The 22613-nt window shown below is 50.1% G+C and overlaps 1 protein-coding gene across 1 annotated transcript in view; it reads left to right on the forward strand.

Moving 5' to 3' along the window:
- Positions 1–9936, forward strand: part of LOC146184924 ((3R)-3-hydroxyacyl-CoA dehydrogenase-like) — a 46942-nt gene extending 37006 nt beyond the window's left edge. The window contains exons 2-3 of the mRNA XM_084605450.1: positions 7746–7939; positions 9370–9936. Of these exons, the coding sequence (XP_084461576.1) occupies positions 7746–7939; positions 9370–9786 (611 nt within the window). The 3' untranslated portion in view covers positions 9787–9936. The remainder of the gene's footprint in view (positions 1–7745; positions 7940–9369) is intronic.
- The last annotated feature ends 12677 nt before the right edge of the window (positions 9937–22613 follow it).

Raw genomic sequence — 22613 nt, forward strand, 5'->3', positions numbered from 1 at the left:
GAATTTGCGCAGCATCATCAAGGATGAATTGACGAATTTCAACTGCACTGTGGCACCTGCCCCACCTCCCATTGCCTCCCAACCTCCCTCGCCGCCTCCCATCGCCTCCCAACATACCTTGTCAACCTATGCCGAGATTACTTCACGTCAACCCATCCCGCCTTCCCCGACTTGTTCGGCACCCGTGTGCGGTCACGTCGCTGCCATGGCCCCGTATCCTCCAGTGCACCGTCCTGTTACAGCCTGGCGCCCCTCCCGCCCTGTGTGCTACAATTGTGGGATACGTGGCCACATTGCCCGTATCTGTCGCCGCCGCCAGCAAGACGAGCAACGGGGTTATGCTCCCTTTGAATGTCCCCGCGTGCGCCAGTCTGATGATTCTACACTGCCCTACTCAGACTTTTACCGGCGTTCTTCCTCTCCTCCGAATTCCACCAATGTTTCACGGCCCTCGCGTTCTTCCCGGCGCCGATCGCCTTCGCCTTTTCGCCGCACGTCACCGCTTCGTCCTGCCTCGCAACCCTTCCAACCTACAACGGAAAACTAACCGAAGCATTCTGTGGAATACTGCGCTACTTGATATACAGAGACAAATGGAAGACGACACACGAATGAAGCGCAAACTTACAACTATTTATTTTTATCGACAAAACACGTACATATTCCATTTGTCTCTGTATATCAAGTAGCGCAGTATTCTACAGAATGATCAACCAACTGGCCCCCGTGTTTGCATTATTAACCGAAGCAGTTTTTGGAGGGAAAGCTGCTTCGAGTTCGAAATCTACAATTCCTCCTGGGCGACCGTCGAATATGTTAGTAGTGATTGTTGAAGGATTGTACGTTGAGGCCCTCATCGACACCGGCGCCGCTTATTCCGTCATGCATTTCTCTCTGTTCTCACCTGCGCAAAGTTCTAACGCCATACATCAGTCCGCCACTTCGTGGAGCTAATGGAACTCTTATGAAACCCACCGGCCAATGCACAGCACGTGTCCTCATCGATAACAAGCGGCATCATATTGAATTTATTGTGCTCCCCACGTGCGTTCATGTCATGATCTTGGGGTGAGATTTCTTATCGTCGGCGTCCGCCCTCATCTCTTGCAGTGAGCGCCTTATTCATCTTGCGGACCCCGATATATTACCGACTTCTGATTGTTCACCACCACACGTGTTCGCAGCAGTTGATTTCGTTTTGCCCCCAGGACGCGAGCAGCTGATCATCGTGGCATTGGACTACCCTCTCGATGGCGATGCCTTCGTTATGCCCGCTCCTCGGTGGACCTCCGACGGCCTAGCTCTTGCCTCGTGCCTCACCTCCTTCACCTGTGGTTGCGCTGTGGTTGCGGCCCTCAATACAACTCTCCAGCCGTTCTTACTGCCCAGAGGAGCCACAGTTGGGTTTATTTTTGACTGCGATCCCGTTTCCTCAACACACTTTCCAGCGCACCACCGCCTGCTGCCAAGCCTCCATTTCCGACATCCTCTGCGCTCGCAGCCGCCATCAGCCCTGACCTTACATCCGAGCAGTCCAAAGCTCTGCTAGACGTCCTCATGCGGCAGCGAGAGTCTTTTGATGTGTGCGCCTCAGCGTTAGGGAAGACCTCCGTCACCTCTCATCGCATAGAGACGGACGGCTCTGCTATTGTTCGACGACGGCCGTACCGCGTTTCAGCAGCAGAACGCAAAGTAATTGAAGATCAAGTTGCTGACATGCTTGCTCGAAATGTAATCCGGCCATCCACGAGCTCTTGGTCCTCACCTGTGGTTCTCGTTCGAAGAAAAGATGGCTCAGTCCGCTTCTGCGTGGATTACCGGGCACTTAACAAGATCACGCGCAAGGATGTTTACCCTTTGCCTCGTATTGATGACGCATTAGACTGTCTCCAAGGCGCTGAGTATTTCTCCAGTCTCGACCTCCGCTCGGGATACTGGCAAATTCCTATGCACGATGCAGACAAGGACAAGACTGCCTTTTCTACCTCCGACGGTCTCTACGAATTTAACGTGATGCCTTTCGGACTCTGCAATGCGCCGGCCACCTTTGAGCGCATGATTGATACCGTGCTTTGCGGAATGAAATGGAAAACATGCCTATGTTATCTCGACGACATCATTGTCTTCTCGTCAAACTTCGCTCAGCACTTACAGCGTCTCACTGAAGTACTCACGTCCCTTGCCCAGGCGGGGCTTCAGCTGAATACCAAGAAATGCCACTTTGCCAGTAAGACCATCAAAGTACTCGGCCATGTCGTCAGTAAGGCAGGAATTCAGCCTGATCCCGAGAAAATTGCGGCTGTCGTTAATTTTCCTCGGCCCCAACGTCAGAAAGATCTTCGCAGCTTCCTTGGCTTAGCCTCCTACTTGCGCCGTTTTATTCGGAACTTTGCAACAATTGCGGCCACGTTACACAAGCTCGTGTCTTCCCAAGTGTTTTACACCTGGTCCACTGAATGTGAAGACGCCTTCAAAGCTCTCAAGCAGGCACTCACTTCCACTCCTGTGCTTCGCCATTTTGACGCTGACGCGCCCACCATACTTCACACAGACGCCAGTGGCCACGGTATTGGCGCGGTTATCTTGCAACGCAACGCAGTGTCTGAAGAGCAAGTCGTCGCATACGCCAGTCGTACGCTTACTGCAGCTGAGCGTAACTATACTATTACCGAGCAAGAGTGCCTCGCCGTTGTTTGGTCGGTTCAAAAATTTCGACCTTATTTGTATGGCCGCCACTTCACCATTGTCACAGACCATCACGCACTTTGTTGGCTGTCATCGCTGAAGAACTTATCGGGTCGACTGGGTCGCTGGGTACTACGTCTTCAAGAATACACCTTCACCATCACTTATAAATTTGGGCGAAAACACCTCGACGCTGACGCGCTCTATCGCTGCCCATTGATACCTACTGACGCGGCCCCACATACGGTCTCCTCTCCCTCCTGCCATCCGAGTCAGCCTTCTGCGGGCCACCTGAACGTTGCACCCATCGCTACAGCTCCACTCGAGAACAATGGTGATTTCTCGTCCCTGCAGCTGACTGACCCTTACTGCCGCACAATCATCGCTCGCCTCCGTGGAGAATCAGTTGTCCCAAACAGTCGCTTGCGCCGTCAGCTTCGTCGGTTCCGATTTCACCATGGAACACTTTACCGCGACGTTTATCACCCTACGGGTCAACGCTGGGTACCCGTTGCCCCTCGCTCCCTTCGTTTTAAAATTATGGAGGCTTACCACGATGACCCCACTGCTGGACATTTAGGCCACTTTAAAACTTACGACCGTATCAAGAGCCGCTACTTCTGGCCTGGGCTTGTTGTTGTTGTTGTTGTTGAAAACTTTTATTGTCCAACAGAGAAGGACCACACCGCCTGGGCCGCTCTGTCTCACCCCCCTGTAAGGGGGAGGGGACTTAGCGGCCCAGCCGCACGGGATGGTCGCATTAGATGCTGGCCGGTTTGGTTTCGCCGGCGGCCTCTGCTGCCAGTTGGACGGCGGTGAGTTGGAGCTCAGGGTCCGAGCTTCGCAATAAGGTTTCCCAGGCTTCCCTACTGCTAATGTTTTGCGCCCTGCCTGGGGAGTAAGCGCACTCCCAAATTATATGGTCGAGGGTTCCTCTCGCCCCACACTTTTTACATTTATCGTCCTCGCAGTCCGATCGGATATGTTTATTTAGTACTGGGTTTGGGTATACTCCAGTCTGCAGGCGTCTCCACGCCATTGCCTGACCTCTATTTAACGCCGTGTTTGGTGGGGGAAAACGCCTCCGGCATTGCCTGTAGTGTTCTGTAATGTCTTGATACGAGATTAATCGCCCTTCTCTATTATGTTCTGCCTGAGCCGAGCCATCCTGTACAGCTCGGAGGTAGAGATCTCGAGCTGCACTGTGGGCCGCCTCGTTACCGCTGACAGATTCGTGCGCCGGGGTCCAGATGATGTTGATCGTCCTATCAATCACTCCTTGTGTTAAAATTTTGGTGGTGAGGGGGTTTACCCTCCCCCTACTGAAATTTTGGATTGCAGTTTTACTGTCGATAATAATAAATATAGCTTTGGTGCCAACGCAAGCGATCGCTATCGCAGCTTCCTCCGCTATCTCGGTTTCTTTCCCTAGTATGGTAGCCACCGTGATGAGGGTGCCTCCCCCATCTACCGCCGCTATGGTCATGTATCGACTGTGTCTGTTTCCTGCCGCATCTGCGTAGGCAACTTCATTTGGGGGTTTGCTCCGATATATTGTTTCTATCGCTTCCGCCCTTTTCTGTCGCCTTTCCCTATTAAACCCAGGGTGCATGTTTTTGGGTAGGGGAGGGATTCTTAGGTGGGCCTGGGCTTTCTGCCAGCGTCGCCAAATATATTTCATCATGTCCATCTTGCCAGCATCGCAAGCGTTCAACATCCCCTCCTGCTGGCCTACTGCAACCTCTACCTTGCCCATCTGTGCCTTTTGACACGGTCGCCATTGACTTGTTTGGTCCTCTCCCTTTGACGTCAGACGGCAACCGTTTTGTTGTCACTGCCATCGACCATCTAACGCGGTACGCTGAAACCGTACCTCTTCGCTCCGGTGCCGCCTCTGAAGTCGCCGATTTTTTCCTGCGTGCGATAGTTTTGCGTCATGGTGCTCTTCGTATTCTCATTAGCGACCGTGGAAAGACATTTCTTTCTCAAGTCCTTGAGGAAGTACTGCGCGCAGCCAACACCGTCCATAAGACTTCTTCTAGCTACCACCCTCAGACCAACGGACTCATCGAGCGGTTTCATCGCACTTTGTCCGACATGATATCCATGTATATCGCTCCTGATCACCGGAACTGGGACAATGTTTTACCTTTCGTCACCTACGCCTACAATTCCGCTGTTCAGCGCACTACTGGTTATAGCCCTTTCTTTTTAGTTTATGGCCGTCAACCATCGACAGTATTCGACACTACTTTCTTCTCTGCTCCCTCTACGTCTGAATCTCTGGGCGAAGAATTTGCCACTCGTATGGCCCAGTGTCGCCAACTTGCCCGTTTGAACACTGAAGATGCTCAACAAGAACGCAAAGCCCTGTATGATCAACGCCATCGAACTCCCTCCTTTTACCCCGGTGATGAAGTTCTCCTGTGGACACCAATCCGCATTCCTGGCCTGTGTGAGAAGTTCCTCCATCGTTACATTGGCCCTTATACAGTACTCCAACAAACGTCTCCGGTGAACTACCGCGTTACTCCCTCGCACACCGTCGCAGATCGACGTCGTCGCTCCGAAGAGATCGTCCACGTCTCGCGCATGAAGCCTTATGCCCGTCGTCCCTCATCCCTGTAATCAGCGGCCAGGGTGGCCGCTCTCTTGTCGGGGGGATTTGTGTGAGCGCAGCGCGTGAACTTTCACCTCTTTCATCTGTATAGATCATCATCATCGTCATCGCTGACTGCTGCTCGGAGCGTCGCGCGCTGTGTGCCAGCTGGTTCTGCAAAAGAACAGACGTTTGTGCAAGTGCTGTCTCACAATATTGTCGCGTGGTGGTGACAAGAGCGATGACACAAATGAAGTGTCTGGAAGCGCCCTGAAGAAACTGGCTGACTTGCGCTTGCAAAAGAACTAAGTGATTCGACGGCAGCGTTATCAACAATCGTACTCGGCGGTCGTCAAAGAATTCCCGTCGCACCCGTCAACACTCAATTTAAAGGCTGCGAAGAAACATCGAGATAAGGACGCAAATGGTGATTAGCACAAATGGAACATTGCAGAAACAAACACTACTGGTCGGAATCTTCGAGAAACATCTCGGCACATCTTGCGTGACAAAGAAACTGAAAAAGCTGCGCCTCGCGAGAACAATCCAGTCAAAAAAATTCAATGGGTCCAATTGGGAATTTCCCAACTGAAATAAATTGGTCAAATACTACTTGTTTTTTCGCCACCCATTGGGCCTGACCATTCGATATGAACTGGTGCTCCCAATTTGAAATAATGGGTCACCCATGAAGACCAAATGGTTCACCAATTGAACTCAAATGGCATACCCATTGAGCCCAAATGGTTTGAACTCACAAAGCTGAAGAAAAAAAAAAGGAGATGCAATTTCAATGTTTTCTGTCGAGAAGTTATAGGGGAGCCGACTTTTATACAAGTGGTATGAAATTACAAGCTTTTACAGAAATTATGAGAGACAAGCATACTTCACACACACAAAACTAACACAGATTCAATATATATATCCACAGGATACTTCTTATATACTCCATTCATTGAACAGTGCTGCTGGGACCAGTGACACATCTCTGTTATTCAGAGTTAACTTAATTATGCCTGCACTTACAGTGGACACGATAAAATCATTAAGAATCAGTGGCATATACTTTTTATAAGAACTTGACTTTTTCACTGTTGTCTCTTAATAGAGGTATGCATATATGTGTGCACATCTCAATCAAGGATATCACTGACTTGACTTTCCCAATTGGGAATGTTTCCTTAGGACCGATTAAAACCAATGAGAAGCCCAGTTGGTTTCAATTGGGCGCCCCAATTGGGAGTGAATGCATCACAATTGGGATTGAAGAAACCCGTTGGGCTTCCCAATTAGCCCAATGGGTTTATTCAATCCCATTTGGGAAGCTCCGTTGGTTTCTTCACTACCAATTGGGACGCCCAATTGGTTTGTTCATTCCCAATTGGGAGTCACGAAACCAACTGGGCATCCCAATTGGGATTGAAGAAACCCATTGGGCTTCCCAATTGGGAGTGAAGAAACCAGTTGGGTTGGACAGTACCCATTGGACAAACCATCTGGGATTGGCAGAACCAATTCAATCTGACTGGTCGTCCCAATTGGACCCATTGATTATTTTTTTTTTTTGATTGGGAAGCATGAGCAAACACAGAATGTAGATTTCATTCGCGTGCCACAGCTACAGTGATAAGGCCGTATATGCCGACGGCTGCTAAAAAAAAACCAATAACAAAAAGAGCTTTGAATGCTTCGCGGCAATATTTTCGCATAGTTTAAGAAAATCTTAAGATGGCTTCGAAGCCTCAATCACTATACAATGCACACTAAAGGGGAACGTGCCTGACACAATCCGCACCCAGGTAATTTGTGGATACACTTGATTTCGAGTATCACAGTGAGTTGCACGGTTCACGCCAGCCGAGGCCTCAGGGTATAAACGCCGGTGCTGTAAGGCTGTTTCCCTCCACTACTGCACATAGCAGTAGTAAGATATTTTATTGAAAGAAGACTATTTGCTGCGGAAGTGTGACGTGCTTGTTGCCCTCACCAGCTAGGCGGGTAATGCACCAGAGCACATATCCATGTTCGTTTCTTTGCTTTCGCACACCATTCATTCGCACACAGCTCAAGGCTCCTGCCATCAACGTAAATTAAGCCTAAAGCTTGATCGCTCCATCGCGTTGTTGCTTGCTGTGAGGAAATGCGGACCGAAATATCCAAGCTGGCGGTCTCAAAAGATGCGCTCGGCACTCGTCCGTCCATGATAACAAGCACAGAGAGTGTGAACGCGAAACGTCACTGTCCACAGCAGAAAGATGCTGGTAAGCTAGGTAGGCTAGGTCGCTAGGTCTGTCCCTATGATGCTGCTCGATTTTCGCCGACCACACGCCTATCATCACCGCAGTACTGACCTAGCTGCCTTTACATCATGGAGGAAGGCTTTATATCTAGGTGGCATTGCTTAAATGGGGCAGCTTTAATATGCACCCGTTCGACCTGATCAAGGGCCACTGCTGCGCAGGTGACACTGAGCCCCAGGCCAAGTACGTGGATGTAAGCGATTCATCGTCGGTTGACAAGCTCTTCAGTCGCGTCAGAGATATATTCCCGCAGCCGCTGAGCATCGTCGTCAACTGCGCCGGCATACTACGCACCGCTCTCCTCCTCGACTGCACCGACGAACTGTTTGACGACGTCACAGCAGTAAACCTCAGGGTGAGATAACAGCAGAGGTAGCTTTAAGCTGCACCTATCAGCTGCTGATTGTATTTTCTCCACGGTCGTGACTAAAACGTGGCTGGCTGCAGTACCCAACCATCCTGGCTTCAGAATAATTAGCGAAATACTAATAAAAGACTCAAGCTGTCGAGCTGAGGCAAGCAAAAGTGATAAAGTGAAAGTAAAGTGGAAACGAACTTGCTCCACTTTTTCTAAATGAAAATTTGCCACTCTAAGAGGGCTATGTCTTACAAGCAGTACCTTGCAGGGGTGGTCAGTTACGATACAAAAATTTCACACAAAGAACATTGGCGCACAGGGGAATCGAACAGCTCACATCAGAACATAAGTTGATTTTTAAAGGTAACGCCGTAGTTTTTCCGGCCTCCACGAATTTTACTTCTAATTTCGCAGCACGTTCCCTCATTTTTCTGGTCATTTGTACTAAATTCGCAGCGGTGCGATTTTTTGTTCCAGCGCATATGAATTTTAAAATTCCCCATTTCCTAGCCTCGATCGTATCGGGAGATCTCTACGGGCAACCTCGGGTGTATAACGTCACTGGGTGCACGCCCGTCTATATTCACTCTGTGTTTGCTAGCAGACAAAGTTTGAGCTCATTTTTGATCATTTCAGAAAAACGTGACTCAAGCTGTAACTTGCTTTCACCGGTTAGGGAAATCAATGTGCCCAATGTTAGTTCTATGGCCAAATCCGGGACGTCATAAGATGGTCTGTCGAGAGGTCACAGGCTGGTAGAATTATACTGTGGGTTTTGATTTTTATTGCGAAAGCAATACTACTCGCACTTTCAAGCCTTGGCGTGACCCGGCCGCAGTTACGTCTTACCCACGTGACGCTGTGAAGTCGCACCCCACGTGACACACGGGCTGGCAGGAGCTGCCAAATTGGATCTCTCGTTTCACATGGGACGGTTATGTCAGAATCAGCCTGCTAGGACCCTGGCGTTCACGTTACCCCTATAGGCCACTAAGGCACGTTCATATGGGTTGGTTAAAGCGGGGCTTTATATGTGGGCTGAAGAAGAAGAAAAAGAGAAGAAGAAGAACGCTAGGTCACCCGCAGCTAATGCTTTCGCTCAATATTTTGTTCAGCAGCATTGAACCCTTGTAATTTTTCTCTCTCTCTTTTAAGGTTCTTCAACTTGATTTGAAGAGCGTTTTCTTTCTTCTATTGGAAAGAGAGGATTCTAAGAAATGTGGTGCGATCATAAACTCAAAATGCTCAAAAGAAAACACCGGATTTACTCTGTAAATTGTAAACGGAACTCCCTCAGATCCAAGCTGGCCCCGTCATCGTCACAGTGAGGCAACCATGTTTTATTCCGTCTTGCAAAAAATTTCCACTGAACCCTTCCTAATGGGAGAAACAGCCTTACAAACCTTCCTCTCTTTTTTTTTTATCAGGGCTCCTTCTTGGTAACACGAGCTGCGAGCCGCTATCTACTGCGATCTGGCGTACCTTTACCCGAGGGAGGAGCAACTATCATTAACGTAGCTAGCATTGCTGCGAAGAGCGGATCTCCGTCTGTTTCGGCATACGCAGCCTCCAAAGCCGGCATCGTGGCACTCACCAAGACTGCGGCCAAAGAATTAGCGGCTCACGGCATCCGCTGCAACGCCGTGCTACCCGGTTGGACGGATACCCCAATGGCGGACAGTGCTACCCAGAGGCGCAAAGATGAAATTCTGTTGAGGACGCCACTCAAGAGACCCGCCCAACCTCGAGAGATTGCGGAGGCCATCAAGTTCCTCAGCCGTCCAACCACCAGTTCATACGTCACGGGCGCAGCTCTCGAAGTTACCGGAGGTTTCAACATGTGATTGTTCTTCAGAGGATCCATGCAAGGTTGAGACAATTGTTGTCAGAAATTGATGTCCTGACGGTGCGCATTCATCCTTTGTGGAAACAGCTGGAAGCAGCTAAGTGCCCCCGAAACTGTTTCAGGTGCACTTCGCAATGGTGAAATTTGTCAAAAGAAGCGGAGGCTGTCCGCCACAATATAATTTCATTCTGTGGCAAGTCGCCTTCTATTCAGCCTTGTGCCAGCCCTCTCTTCTTTAAAGGGACACTGAGGACAACTTCGCCTAATAGTTGTTCTCAGTAAACATTGGTTTTCTCGCTCTTTTTACCATGTTAAGCCGGTCGGCGTTATTCGAACTTACCGGCATAAAAAAGCGACTTAAATACTTTCCTGCCAGTCGATTCGAACTAGAAACATCATTACGAAAAAAAGAAAAGAGGATTTCAATCGTGTCGAAGTGAATGGCGACGCAGCGTAACCTCTAGGATCCACGTCAAAAAAAATTAGCGTGACGACACAAGTGGGGTACTTCCAAAATCAATCGCCGGTGGCGACACTTTAGTTCGTTTTTCGGACTTCTCTAGCTATAATAATAATAATAATAATAATAATAATAATAATAATAATAATAATAATAATAATAATAATAATAATAATAATAATAATAATAATAATAATAATAATAATAATAATAATACCCATAAACAAAATTTCCGTCCATTATAAAGTGGGAACCAATCGATACAAACATTATATTTTTCTGCAGTATCATGTTAAAGCCGTAATTGTGTGCTAGTAACTGAATATTGTGGTATACTCTGGAGTCTACACTGCAGAAATGCGAAAGCAGAAGCGTTGCTAGTGACGGTATATCACGTTTGCTCTCATTATCATTATCAACTAAATGCACCGTCATTATCATTACTAACGTCATCAACGTAATTATCACTAATTTCCGCTTCAGTCACCGCTACTGTCATCCTCAAGTACACTGTATTTCCTCAAGGTAGACATTGGAGAATTATTACATGCGTTTCACGATCCCAGGCTTCGGCGTTCGGCTGGTGATCCAAGGGATGGGGGTTCGATTACCGGTGGAGACATTTAACTATCAACCTCAAGGAAGACAAGAAGAATTATGATGCGCGTTTCACGATCCCGGGTGTGGCGCAGCTGGTTAAAGCGCTCGGATGGAGATAAAGGATGGAGGTTAGATTCCCGGTTGAGACAGGATTTTTGAATTGTTAAGTATCTTCCTCACGGTAAACAAGAAGAATTATGATGTACGGTTCACGATCCTAGGTGTGGCGCACTTCGTTAAAGCGCTCGGTTGGGGTCCATGAGATGAAGGTTCAGCTCCTGGTGGAGGCAGGATTTATTTACTTTTAATTCCCGTCCTCACGGCAGGCAAGGAGAATTATGATTTGCGTTTTGGTTGATGACGTCACTTGATGACGTCATATGCCAGACGCCGGCATATTCAAAAATAATTACAAAAATCGGGGCGCAGGAACGACAGTTTTTCGGTTTATAAAATTCTAAATACAAGAAAAAAAAGAGCAGCGTGTCTGAGCCGGTGCGAGAGGGAGCCCCTCTCCCAATTCGCTCACCCAGCGCTCGACTTGGGCGGAAAATATCAGAAACGCAGCTTTCTGCTGACGTATCAGAACTCAACCTGTAGCGCGTGCTTTTGTAACGACGCTGCGAAGCTATGCTGAGAGGACCGGCTTCTCCGTCTACCCAAAGCTAGCCTAGCCCACCAGACGCTGCTCCACATCATCTTTGCGAGAGTATCGACGAGGTGGACCCGCCGGTCAGCAAATCTACGTCGCCGTTTTGGTGTTCCGCCGGCGTCCATCGCTGCTACTGCCGCGGATCACTCGAACGCTACTTGTGCGAAAGTTCGAGAACGAGTGGGAAAGGCAGAGACGGAAGAATGGCGTACAGGAGCTAAGGCGAAGCCTACCCTGTACATGTACAAAGAAGTCATTGGCCGGGAACGACTCATGACAACTCCCTGGTCAGTAGCCTACTGGCGGAAGCCCGCTGCGGAGTGCTGCGGAGCTGCGGACTCGGGTGTGGGGGGAGCGCGCTTCACGAGCTATGATGATGATGATGAGGGAACCTGCGTTGGGGTTTTCCGCGTTCTGCCAGTACCACCTAGTGGCCGTAGGGCCACTATTTTGGTAGGACGGCTGAGACTGCCGCGGCTGGAGGCACTAAAGAGCGTCTAATTTATTGCAAAACTAAAGACATGCTGCTGCGTTTAAAAGCGCTCGGTTGCTAAATAAAGATTGCTCTGTTGCCCACAGAGCAAGTGTGACAGATACTGCGCCTTTCCCTTCCTGTGAACCAACCAACCAACCAACCAAGATTGCTCTGTATTCTGTTCCACCGCAGCTGTATAAAACTAAGTGGTGGTAGAACTCAGCTACATTCAGGAGACTGGATGAGTACGGAGGATTGTTGAGCTTCTCGTTTGAGTGCTACTTGTCACGCTTCATAACCTGGGTTCACCTGCCGTAACGTACGTATCGTGTTCTGTTTATCATCTGCGCAGCCTGAAGAGAACGCAAACATTATCTTAATTCATAAAAAAGGGGACGCTAAAGACTTAAAAAATTACAGATCAATTAGCTTACTGTCTGTTACGTATAACATATTCACCAAAGTAATCACCAATAGAATCAGGGCAACTTTAGACTGCAGCCAAGCAAAAGATCAAGCCGGTTTTCGGAAAAGATACTCTACTATCGATCATATTCGCCAATAGAATCAGGAATCGCATCAGTAATCGCCAATAGAATCAGGGCAACTTTAGACTGCAACCAAGCAAAAGATCAAGCCGGTTTTCGGAAAAGATACTCTACTATCGATCATATCCATCAACCTGGTGATATAAAAATGCTCGCAATATAATCAGCCCTTATAGATAGCATTCATTGATTACGAAAAAGCATTTGACTCAGTAGAAACCTCGGCGGTCATGCAGGCATTGCGAAATCAGGGTGTAGATGAGCCGTACGTGAAAGCGCTGGAAGATATATATATATATATATATATATATATATATATATAGAGAGAGAGAGAGAGAGAGAGAGAGAGAGAGAGAAAGAGAGAGAGAGAGGGTAGAGAGGGTGCACAGCAACCATAGCTCTGCATAAAGAAAGTAACAAAATTCCCATAAATGTATTAGGCAAGTAAACACGATCTCCCCAGTACTATTCACAGCTTGCTTAGAAGAAGTATTCAGAGGCTTGGAATGGGAGCAGTTAGGGATAAGAGTAGATGGAGAATACCTCAGTAATCTGCGATTTGCTGATGACATTGCCTTGCTAAGTAACTCAGGGGATGAATTGCAAAGAATGATTGATGACCTAGACAGGAAAAGTAAAAACGTAGGCTTATAGGGAAGGAACAGCAGTTTACGTTAGGTAGCGAAGCACTGGAAGTAGTAGGCAAATATTGTAACCCGCGCTAACCGTGTCAGTTCTGGAGGGAGAAGAAGACGAAGTTCTGCGGAGTGCGCGTGGTACTGGGACGCCGCTGCTTTTGCCTGGTCAAGCGCCTGCTCTCTGCCTCCTGTGCCTCAACCCCGTCCTTTGACCCTGTCCTTCTGGACTGCCGTCCGGGTAGCGATAGAACCCGTGACATTCTGGTGGAGACGCGGGGTAAATGCAGCACAGCCCCTCAAAACCCGCTACTCTGAGTTCGCCCCCAAGTCTCAGCCGCCGCCCCTTCGACGAGGAGGCCGAGATACGTGCCAGCCGGCGACTTCAAGGACTTGCTCCTGAATTTGGTCTGTTGCCGAACTCCGGCTCTCCACACCTTACAATGGCCCGGAGTACCACGACCCAATGTCAACAGACGGACTCGTTTCTCGCACCGTCCGTGGTGTACCTACCGATGGCTCCTCGAGCGGCTGCCACGTTCCATGGCGATGCCTCGGAAGACGTGGAGGATTGGCTGGAGCAGTACGAACGTGTGGCCCGCCACAATGGCTGGAATGCCGAAAACTGTCTTCAGAATTTGTATTTCTGCCTGGACAGTACGGCTCGGCACTGGTTCGAAAACCACGAGGCCTCCCTTACATCCTGGGACACCTGTAAGGAAGAGCTGCGACGGACGTTCGCCAATCAGTATCGGCGACAGCGAGCAGAAGACCTTCTGCAAACACGAGTACAACGACCCGACGAAACTGTAACGAGTTTTGTTCAAGACGTCCTACGACTTAGCTCCCGTGCCGACCCCCGTGCCACCGAGGAAAAAAAGGTGCGTGCACTCATGCGGGGCGTCAAGAGTGACATTTTCGGCGGGCTTATTCGTGATCCGCCGACTACAGTGGCACAATTTGTAAATGAGGCGACGAACATCGAGCGAGCCTTGGTTACGCGAGCGGACCATTATCGTCGCCTTGCTGGAGGTCCCAGCGTTTCGAACCTTTCAGCTGCTCGTTTCCCTGTTGGTTCCCTCGACACCGCAAGCCTACGCGAGATCATCCGCGAAGTTGTACGCGAGGAAATACGGCAGCTGCTTCCACCTGCTGATGGTACGGCATCCTGCGCCCTCACGGATGCTGTCCGCGAAGAAGTACAGCGTGCCCTTTATCCACAGTGCTCCGTTGCTTCTTCACCTACTCAGCCCCCTACTCAGCCCATTGAGACTTACGCGTCCGTTGCTAGTCGCCCGCCGCCGCAGCAGCCACCACCGCCGCCTGCTCGCCGACAGTACTTGCCTGCACAACCCCGTACCCCTGTGTACGATCTTCGTCCGCAGCAGCAATGGATGAGCAAGGCTGACGTGTGGAGGACAACCGACCAACGTCCACTATGCTTCCACTGCGGAGAAGCAGGCCACGTCTACCGTCGCTGCCCTTACCGCGAGCTTGGTCTTCGCGGTTTCCAGCGGAATGCTCCCCGCCCGGAGTTCGGCGAGCAACCCCGCGACATCGCGGATTATCTGCGCCGTTCACCACCACCCGACCGGTCTTCACGTCGCGACCTTCGCTCGACACCGTCCCGCCGATACGATTCTCCCCTTCGCAGCAATCGACGGCAAAGCCTGTCCCCTCATCGGGAAAACTAAGCCCGGCGACGTCTGGAGGTGACGTTGCCGAACCCGTTCCTGTTAAAGAGCCTCCACGTTTTTCGCCCCGCTCCCCCACGCGACCCGACGATCAACCCGACGACCTTCCCGACGAACTTCGCGCCGAACTTCCCGCCGAGCTTCCCGCCGAGCTTTCCGACGAGCTTTCTGACGAACTTCACGACGAACTCCCCGACGGAGCTTCCGACGACCGTCGCGCCACAGTGTACAATAACCTTGATGTTGTGATCGACGGATACGACGTGACGGCACTCGTTGACACTGGTGCAGACTATTCTGTTATGAGTGGGGAGCTATGCCGCCGACTTCGCAAGGTAACGACGCAGTGGGATGGCCCCGATATCAGAACCGCTGGAGGCCACCTCGTGAGACCAATCGGCAGATGCACTGCTCGTATTGAGATTAACGGTCTCAGGTGCCCGGTTACCTTTGTTGTACTATCGAAATGTTCCAGAGACATTATTCTCGGAATGGATTTTTTGAGTGATTGCAGCGCTGTAATCGACTTTACCGACCGCCGCCTCACGCTTCGTCAACCTCGATATACCTCGGCGCAAACAAAGCCCCAAGTTTGCACGGCACGCGTCTTGGCGGAGCACGTAACCGTACCGCCCCAGTCTAGCGTATTTCTCCCTGTCACGTCCGACCACGTTGCTTCTGGCGAAGTTCTGCTGGAAGGAAGTGCTCAGCTGCTTCTTGAACGGGGTCTTGGTGTTGCTCGAGGTATCGCGCAGCTGGATACTGGCTGCGTACACGTCCTAGTCACCAACTTTTGTGGCACTCCACAGCGCCTTACGAAAGGCACGGCTCTCGGTACCATGGAGAGCATTACCGTCCCTATTCAAGTTGTTGCCCTGTCCGAAGGTGCTTTCTCCTCCTCTTCGCAGCAGAACGATGCACCTTTGGGTGTAAGCATTGCACCTAATCTCTCTGTGAGCGAGAGGGCCAAATTGATAGCGCTGCTTGCACAATTCTAAGACTGCTTCTCTACGTCATCCGGAGTTCGCCAGACGACCATTGCCAAACACAGAATAATTACCGATAACGCTGCTCACCCTGTTCGTCAGTCGCCTTACCGAGTTTCTTTCAAAGAACGTGAAGTTATTCAGAACCAAGTGCAAGAAATGCTGGCCGACGATATAATCCAACCCTCGCACAGCCCATGGGCAGCTCCAGTGGTACTAGTAAAGAAAAAGGATGGCACTCTTCGATTCTGTGTTGACTATCGCCGTCTCAACAACGTCACCAAGAAGGATGTTATCCCCTTCCTCGCATTGATGACGAACTTGATCATCTACGACATGCCCGTTACTTTTCATCCATAGATCTGAAAAGTGGTTACTGGCAAATCGAAGTGGATGAGCGCGACCGAGAGAAGACTGCTTTTATCACCCCGGATGGTCTATATGAGTTTAAAGTGATGCCGTCCAGCCTCTGTACCGCCCCAGCAACCTTTCAGCGCGTTATGGACACCGTCTTGGCCGGACTGAAGTGGCAAACTTGTCTGGTCTACCTTGACGATGTTGTAATCTTCTCAAGCACGTTCTCCGATCATCTTCTTCGCCTGAGAGCAGTACTACAAGCTATAAGAAGCGCAGGCCTCACTCTGAAGCCAACAAAGTGCAAGTTTGCCTACGATGAATTAAAATTTCTTGGCCACGTCGTCAGTAGCGCGGGTGTTCGTCCAGATCCCGATAAAACAGCCGCCGTCACCTCCTTTCCTACACCATCGGACAAGAACGCCGTACGGAGGTTTCTGGGCCTCTGTGCTTACTATGGGCGCTTTGTTCCCAATTTTTCTCATGTCGCTGCACCGCTTACTCATCTCACGAAAGAGAACGTCGCCTTCCAGTGGTCGGATGAACAGCAGCGTGCATTCGACCGCCTTAAACAAAGCTTACAGACCTCCCCTGTACTCGGGCACTTTGACCAGGACGCCGAGACTGAAGTTCATACAGACGCCAGCAACAAGCGCCTCGGAGCCGTGCTCATTCAAAAACAGAACGGGACCGAGCGTGTAATCGCTTACGCAAGTCGAACGTTATCGAAGGCGGAGACTAACTACTCGACCACTGAAAAAGAATGCCTCGCGGTAGTTTGGGCGATTAATAAGTTCAGACCCTACTTGTACGGACGCCCATTTCAGGTGGTTACCGACCATCACTCTCTGTGTTGGCTCAGCACTCTGAGAGACCCTTCAGGGCGACTTACACGGTGGGCCCTTCGGTTGCAAGAATTCGATGCTACAATAGTTTATAAGTCCGGTCGCAGGCACACAGATGCTGACTGCCTCTCCAGAGCCCCTATAGAATCAGTATCTGACGGTCAAGACGACGAGTATGAAGATGCTTTTATAGGTACCATAAGCACGGTCGATATGGCGGCGCGGCAGCGACACGACACTGAACTCCGTGAAGTAATCGCCCATCTGGAAGGTCAAGAAGGCACCATTCCACGCGTCTTCTTGCGCGTTCTGCCCGTATTACGTCTTCGCAACAATGTGCTATACAAAAAGAGCTTCGCAGCGAGTGCGAGGTCTTGGCTACTGGTTATTCCGGCTGACCTGCGTAATGAAATTATGGACGCCTGTCATGACGACCCAACTTCCGGGCATTTGGGATACAGCCGAACACTCGCACGAATTCGTTCCAAGTATTACTGGCCTCAACTTGCTAAGACTGTTCGTCACTATACCAGGACCTGCCGCGAATGTCAAAGACGTAAGACTCCGCCCGTACAGCCCGCAGGACATCTTCACCCCATTCCGCCGCCTATGACTCCGTTCCAGCAGGTAGGCATGGACCTGCTCGGACCTTTTCCTACGTCCAACTCGGGACACCGCTGGATTGCTGTTGCTACGGATTACCTCACACGGTATGCCGAATCGCGAGCTTTACCTTCTGCAACAGCGGCTGATGTAGCGAAGTTTTTCGTCGAGTCCATCGTCCTCCGTCACGGTGCTCCCGAAGTCTTGATCACAGATCGCGGTGCCGCGTTCGTGTCCCAGCTAATGGCAGAGATCTTGCGTTTAAGCAACACGCACCACCGCAAAACTACCGCATACCACCACCAAACGAATGGGCTCACAGAGCGCCTTAATAAGACTATGGCCGACATGATATCTATGTATGTGGACGTCGAGCACCGTACATGGGACGATATTCTTCCCTACGTAACTTTCGCTTTTAACACCGCAACTCAGGAAACAACCGGGTTTTCGCCGTTTCGCCTGGTGCATGGCCGAAAGGTGATTACCATGCTTGACGCCATGCTTCCCCATGAGCCGGAGGCCTACTCTTACGACGATGTCCAACTGGTAACCCAGCACGCAGAAGAAGCCCGACAGTTGGCACGACTACGCATCCAAGACCGCCAGCACGTCGATGCACGCAGGTACAACCTCCGGCATCGTGAAGTTAATTTTGCACCTGGTGATAGTGTGGGTGTGGACTCCCGTTCGCCGTCGCGGTCTCAGCGAGAAGCTGCTAAAACGTTACTTTGGCCCATACGAGGTCGTTCGCCGTATAAGCGACGTGAATTACGAGGTGATTCCGATTGTTCCGAGCACATCTCGTCGGCCCCCTCATCCTGAAGTGGTGCATGTGGTTCGCCTCAAAACTTACTGTGAACGCTAGAACCACGTATTCTGACTCTGAGCTCTGCTCGATTTAACGTTTCAGTAACGCTGGAGCGCGCATCGGGACGATGCGCCTTTCAGGGGGAGGAGTAGTGTAACCCGCGCTAACCGTGTCAGTTCTGGAGGGTGTTACGACCGTGCATCCGCATTTGCGCGCTCTATTGTTCGCCTGTGGGCATGGATAAGTGTTGTGGATATGTGGTGATGGTCCAATGGCTCTAAGTGAGCCTGTTTCCAGGAATCCTGTTTTGTAAGCCTGTTTTGCTTTGTGGACACCCTGCAAATGCCAAACTGACCCTGTCAAGAGAACGTCTGGAAAAACACAAAGAAACGTCCCCCTGCGGGAAATGCAGGAAGTGCTTTCTTTCTTTTGTTCACCCTTCCAGTCGAGAAGCCCTATCGTCCAGTGAGGAATGCCTACTTTCCAAAGGAGACGACAGAGTGACATGTCCGCTGACGTGCAGGACAAGAAAGGAGCATGACGCATACAGCCATTAAGTGATTTCCCAGGAATGCAGGAAAGATTTGCAATTGTCGAAAACGGACAATGCTGGGAGCGTATGCGGCGCCCACGTGCACTTGGGTTTCTGAGAAGTAAACCCACTTGTCAGAACCAGCCTGTGGTTTCTTTGCTGAAGAATAGAAATGTACCTCCTCGCCGTTCCCAAGCTTTTCCCGCCAACAAGTGACCAGGCTCAACGAAACAATGCCGGGCCAGTCAGTGCTTCAGACCATCAGTGCAGTGATGTGTTCGATTGGATGCCGATATCTGAGGGGCGTGCCCTGGATTTGGTTGGTCAGCATCTTCAGAGAGGGGCTGGACATAGGGGGTTTTAAGGACGCTGCAGAGCACGAAATGTCGCTCTGAGCCCTGGGTAAACGGCTCATCCAGTCGCTTCTCGCTATGAACTCTTAAACGCTTGCCATTTTGCTGATGTACCCTTCTTTTTCGTGTAAATAATCTTGTAAATAAGTTTCTCAAAGTGCCATTAAACCTGCTTGTACATATTTCACCAACTTCGAAGATTCAATCCTACTTCAACCCCGAGTCTCTGCACGCTACCAAGTGAAGGCCGGGTCGACGTAGCCCCAGCGTCACGACAACTGGTGGCAGCGGTGGGATTCGAACCCACGCCTCCTGAGAGACTGGTGACCAGCGTTGGGATCTGGATCTACAAGCTACAACATCTGGTGATTCGAGGTGGATCAGAATCTACAAGCCACAACATCTGGTGATCGGAGGTGGCATCTCAAGCAACAAGCAGGAGCAACAATCGGCCAACAAGAAAGCAGCTCGGAACATCGATCGCATGTGTGGGTGAGTGCTTGGCTTTTCTTCTGATGTGGACCAGGTTCTAGAACAGGGTTAGATTTTAGAACTGGTAAAAAGTGTTGAAACGCCTTTAGGTTTGGTAGTTTGCACTGTTGTTTTGGAAGTAGCCGACACTCGGAGCGATCATGGACCTACAAAAGCTGCAGAAACCGGACCTGTTGCTATTATGTGAGGAATTGGGAATTGATACAAGTGGTTTGGCACGAAAACCCTTGATTATAAAGGCAATCACTGATCTGGGAACCGATGATGAGGAGCTCAGTGAAGCATGGAACCTCATCGAACAAAAAAAGGAGGAGCAGCTCATACAGCAGAAAGAGCGAGAAAAAGAGGAAAAGAGGCGGGAGCGTGAAATTGAGAGAGAAGCAAAAAAGCGGGAGCTAGAAATTGAGCTCCGGAAATTAGAAGTAGAGTTGAGCAAGAGGTCGGGCAATTGTCCCCAGCTAGCGGTACCTCTTCTCAACAAGGAGGCAGATTTCAAGATGTCAAAGTACATGCAGCCATATGTGATATCAGGGGATATCGGTCTGTATCTGGGTAACTTTGAGCGAACTTGCGAAGAACTGTCCTTCCAGCGAGACAGTGGTCTCAGAGATTATTGACGGTTCTGCCCTGCGAGGCAGCGGAGGTTGTCGCGCGGCTAAGCAAGGAGGACGCGGACAACTACGAGAAGGTCAAGGCTTGCCTTCTGATTTTCGGAGACAGAAATGTGCAGGCCTTAACACGTTCAAAGGCGCGAGAACTAGCTACACTGCTCATTAGAGAAAAATCCACAGCGGAGGAAACGGCAGTTAAAACAGTGGTCGATGCGGAAGATAGCGGGTCAGAAAACTTTGAGAACGAGGCATCTCAGATAAGTCTACTTGAAAGTGAGCTTGGTGAGACGCGGAATGAGGACGTTCTTGAGAGTAACCTCTTGCCGCCAGTGTCTAATAATCTCACGAGACTTTTAAGTGGAACCCGAGAGGACTTAGCTATGAAGCCTTATGTGCAGAGGGAAGCCGTGGTAAATCTAACGTTAAACCTTCCCGAGGAGATGGGGGACAACTTGATTTGCATCAGCGGAAAAGGAAGCAACGCTCAGGAGCTTCTCAAAAAGACAGAGCAGAGAGGAGAACTAAAGAAATCCCAGCTGTCCGATCTGGGCGAGATAATAACAGACTTTGAGGCCTGCTTCGTGGACAGGCCAGGCAGGACTGATTTGACTGAGCACGATATTGAGCTGACTTCAGACGTGCCAGTGCGATCAAGGTGCTACCGATTTTCTCCAAGGCAAAGAGAAATTCTGGATAGGGAAGTAACTCGCATGCTGGAATTAGGAGTAATAAAACCCTCGGAAAGCGATTATGCTTCGCCTATGATCTTAGTAGAAGCTCCAGGTAAAGACCCTAGGCCTGTGGTAGACTACCGAAAGCTAAATTCTCTCACCAGGGATCAAGTGTATCCTATTCCGAATATTGAGGAGAGAGTAGAACAGGTCAGTAGAGCGGCATATGTGACTACGCTGGACCTTACTCGAGGATACTGGCAAGTACCGCTCACTGAACGCGCCAGCAGATACGCGGCTTTCGTCACTCCGACGGGCAGCTACCAGCCAACAATGATGAGTTTCGGGCTCAAAAATGCTCCATTTTGTTTTTCCCGACTCATGGATAGGGTTTTAAAGGGGTGTGAAACATTCGCGGTGCCTTATTTAGACGACATTGCGGTTTTTTCCGACTCATGGGCGGACCATATGGTACATCTAAGAGCTGTACTGAGCCTTTTGCGTCAAGCTGGACTAACCGTAAAGGCCGAGAAATGTTGCCTGGCAAGGGCGACCGTGGACTACTTGGGTCACAATGTAGGTCAAGGTTTCAGGAAACCCAGCGAGATTAAGATTTCTGCGGTAGCAGACTACCCGCGGCCGAGCACGAAGACGGAAATTCGGGCATTCTTAGGGCTGACGGGATACTACATCCCTCACTATTCATCTTTGGCTAGCCCTCTGACCGACGCTCTCCGCAAGACAGAACCGACAAATGTAGTCTGGGACGAACAAAAGGAAGCCTCCTTCGTAAACCTGAAGGCTGTGCTGATTAGCCGTCCGGTATTGCGAGCTCCAGACTATGACCGAGAATTCACGGTCCAGTGTGATGCCAGTGATCGAGGGCTAGGTGCTGTTCTCTGCCAGAGAGATGACGACGGTAATGAGCACCCCGTGCTCTACCTGAGCAGAAAACTGAGTTCTAGAGAGAGGGCTTATTGCGCGTCAGAGAAAGAGTGCGCTTGCATTGTATGGGCCATTCAAAAATTGCAGTGCTATCTTGGAGGGGCCAAATTCACCGTAGAGACGGACCATTGTCCCCTGGCTTGGCTGCAAACTGCGACATCGAAGAACAGTCGCCTTCTTAGGTGGAGCTTGATTTTACAGCAGTACAATTTTGAAATAAGATACAAAAAGGGGAAGTTAAATGGGAATGCGGACGCGCTTAGCCGCTGTTTCCAAGCAGTCCAAGGTGTTCCTCACCATGTATCCAAATTGATAATCAGGTTTTTATTTTTTTTTTCTCGTGCGCTTGTATATGTGTGACTATGTAAAGCAGCACGTTTGGTTTTCTAGGAATACGTAGGTCCTAACGTCTTGAGTGTGGGCTTTTCTCGAACAATGATGGCAGTTTTCTTTTAACCTGGTCTCTTCAGACGGGAGCCGAGTGCTTGCTTGGACATGTGGTTGAGTTTCAGATAGCTCAAGCAATTTGGCCTACGACAATCAAGACAACGCGACAAG

The sequence above is a fragment of the Amblyomma maculatum genome, chromosome 6 (assembly GCF_055883805.1).
Source record: "Amblyomma maculatum isolate TAMU_Amacu chromosome 6, ASM5588380v1, whole genome shotgun sequence".
Lineage (NCBI taxonomy): Eukaryota > Metazoa > Arthropoda > Arachnida > Ixodida > Ixodidae > Amblyomma > Amblyomma maculatum.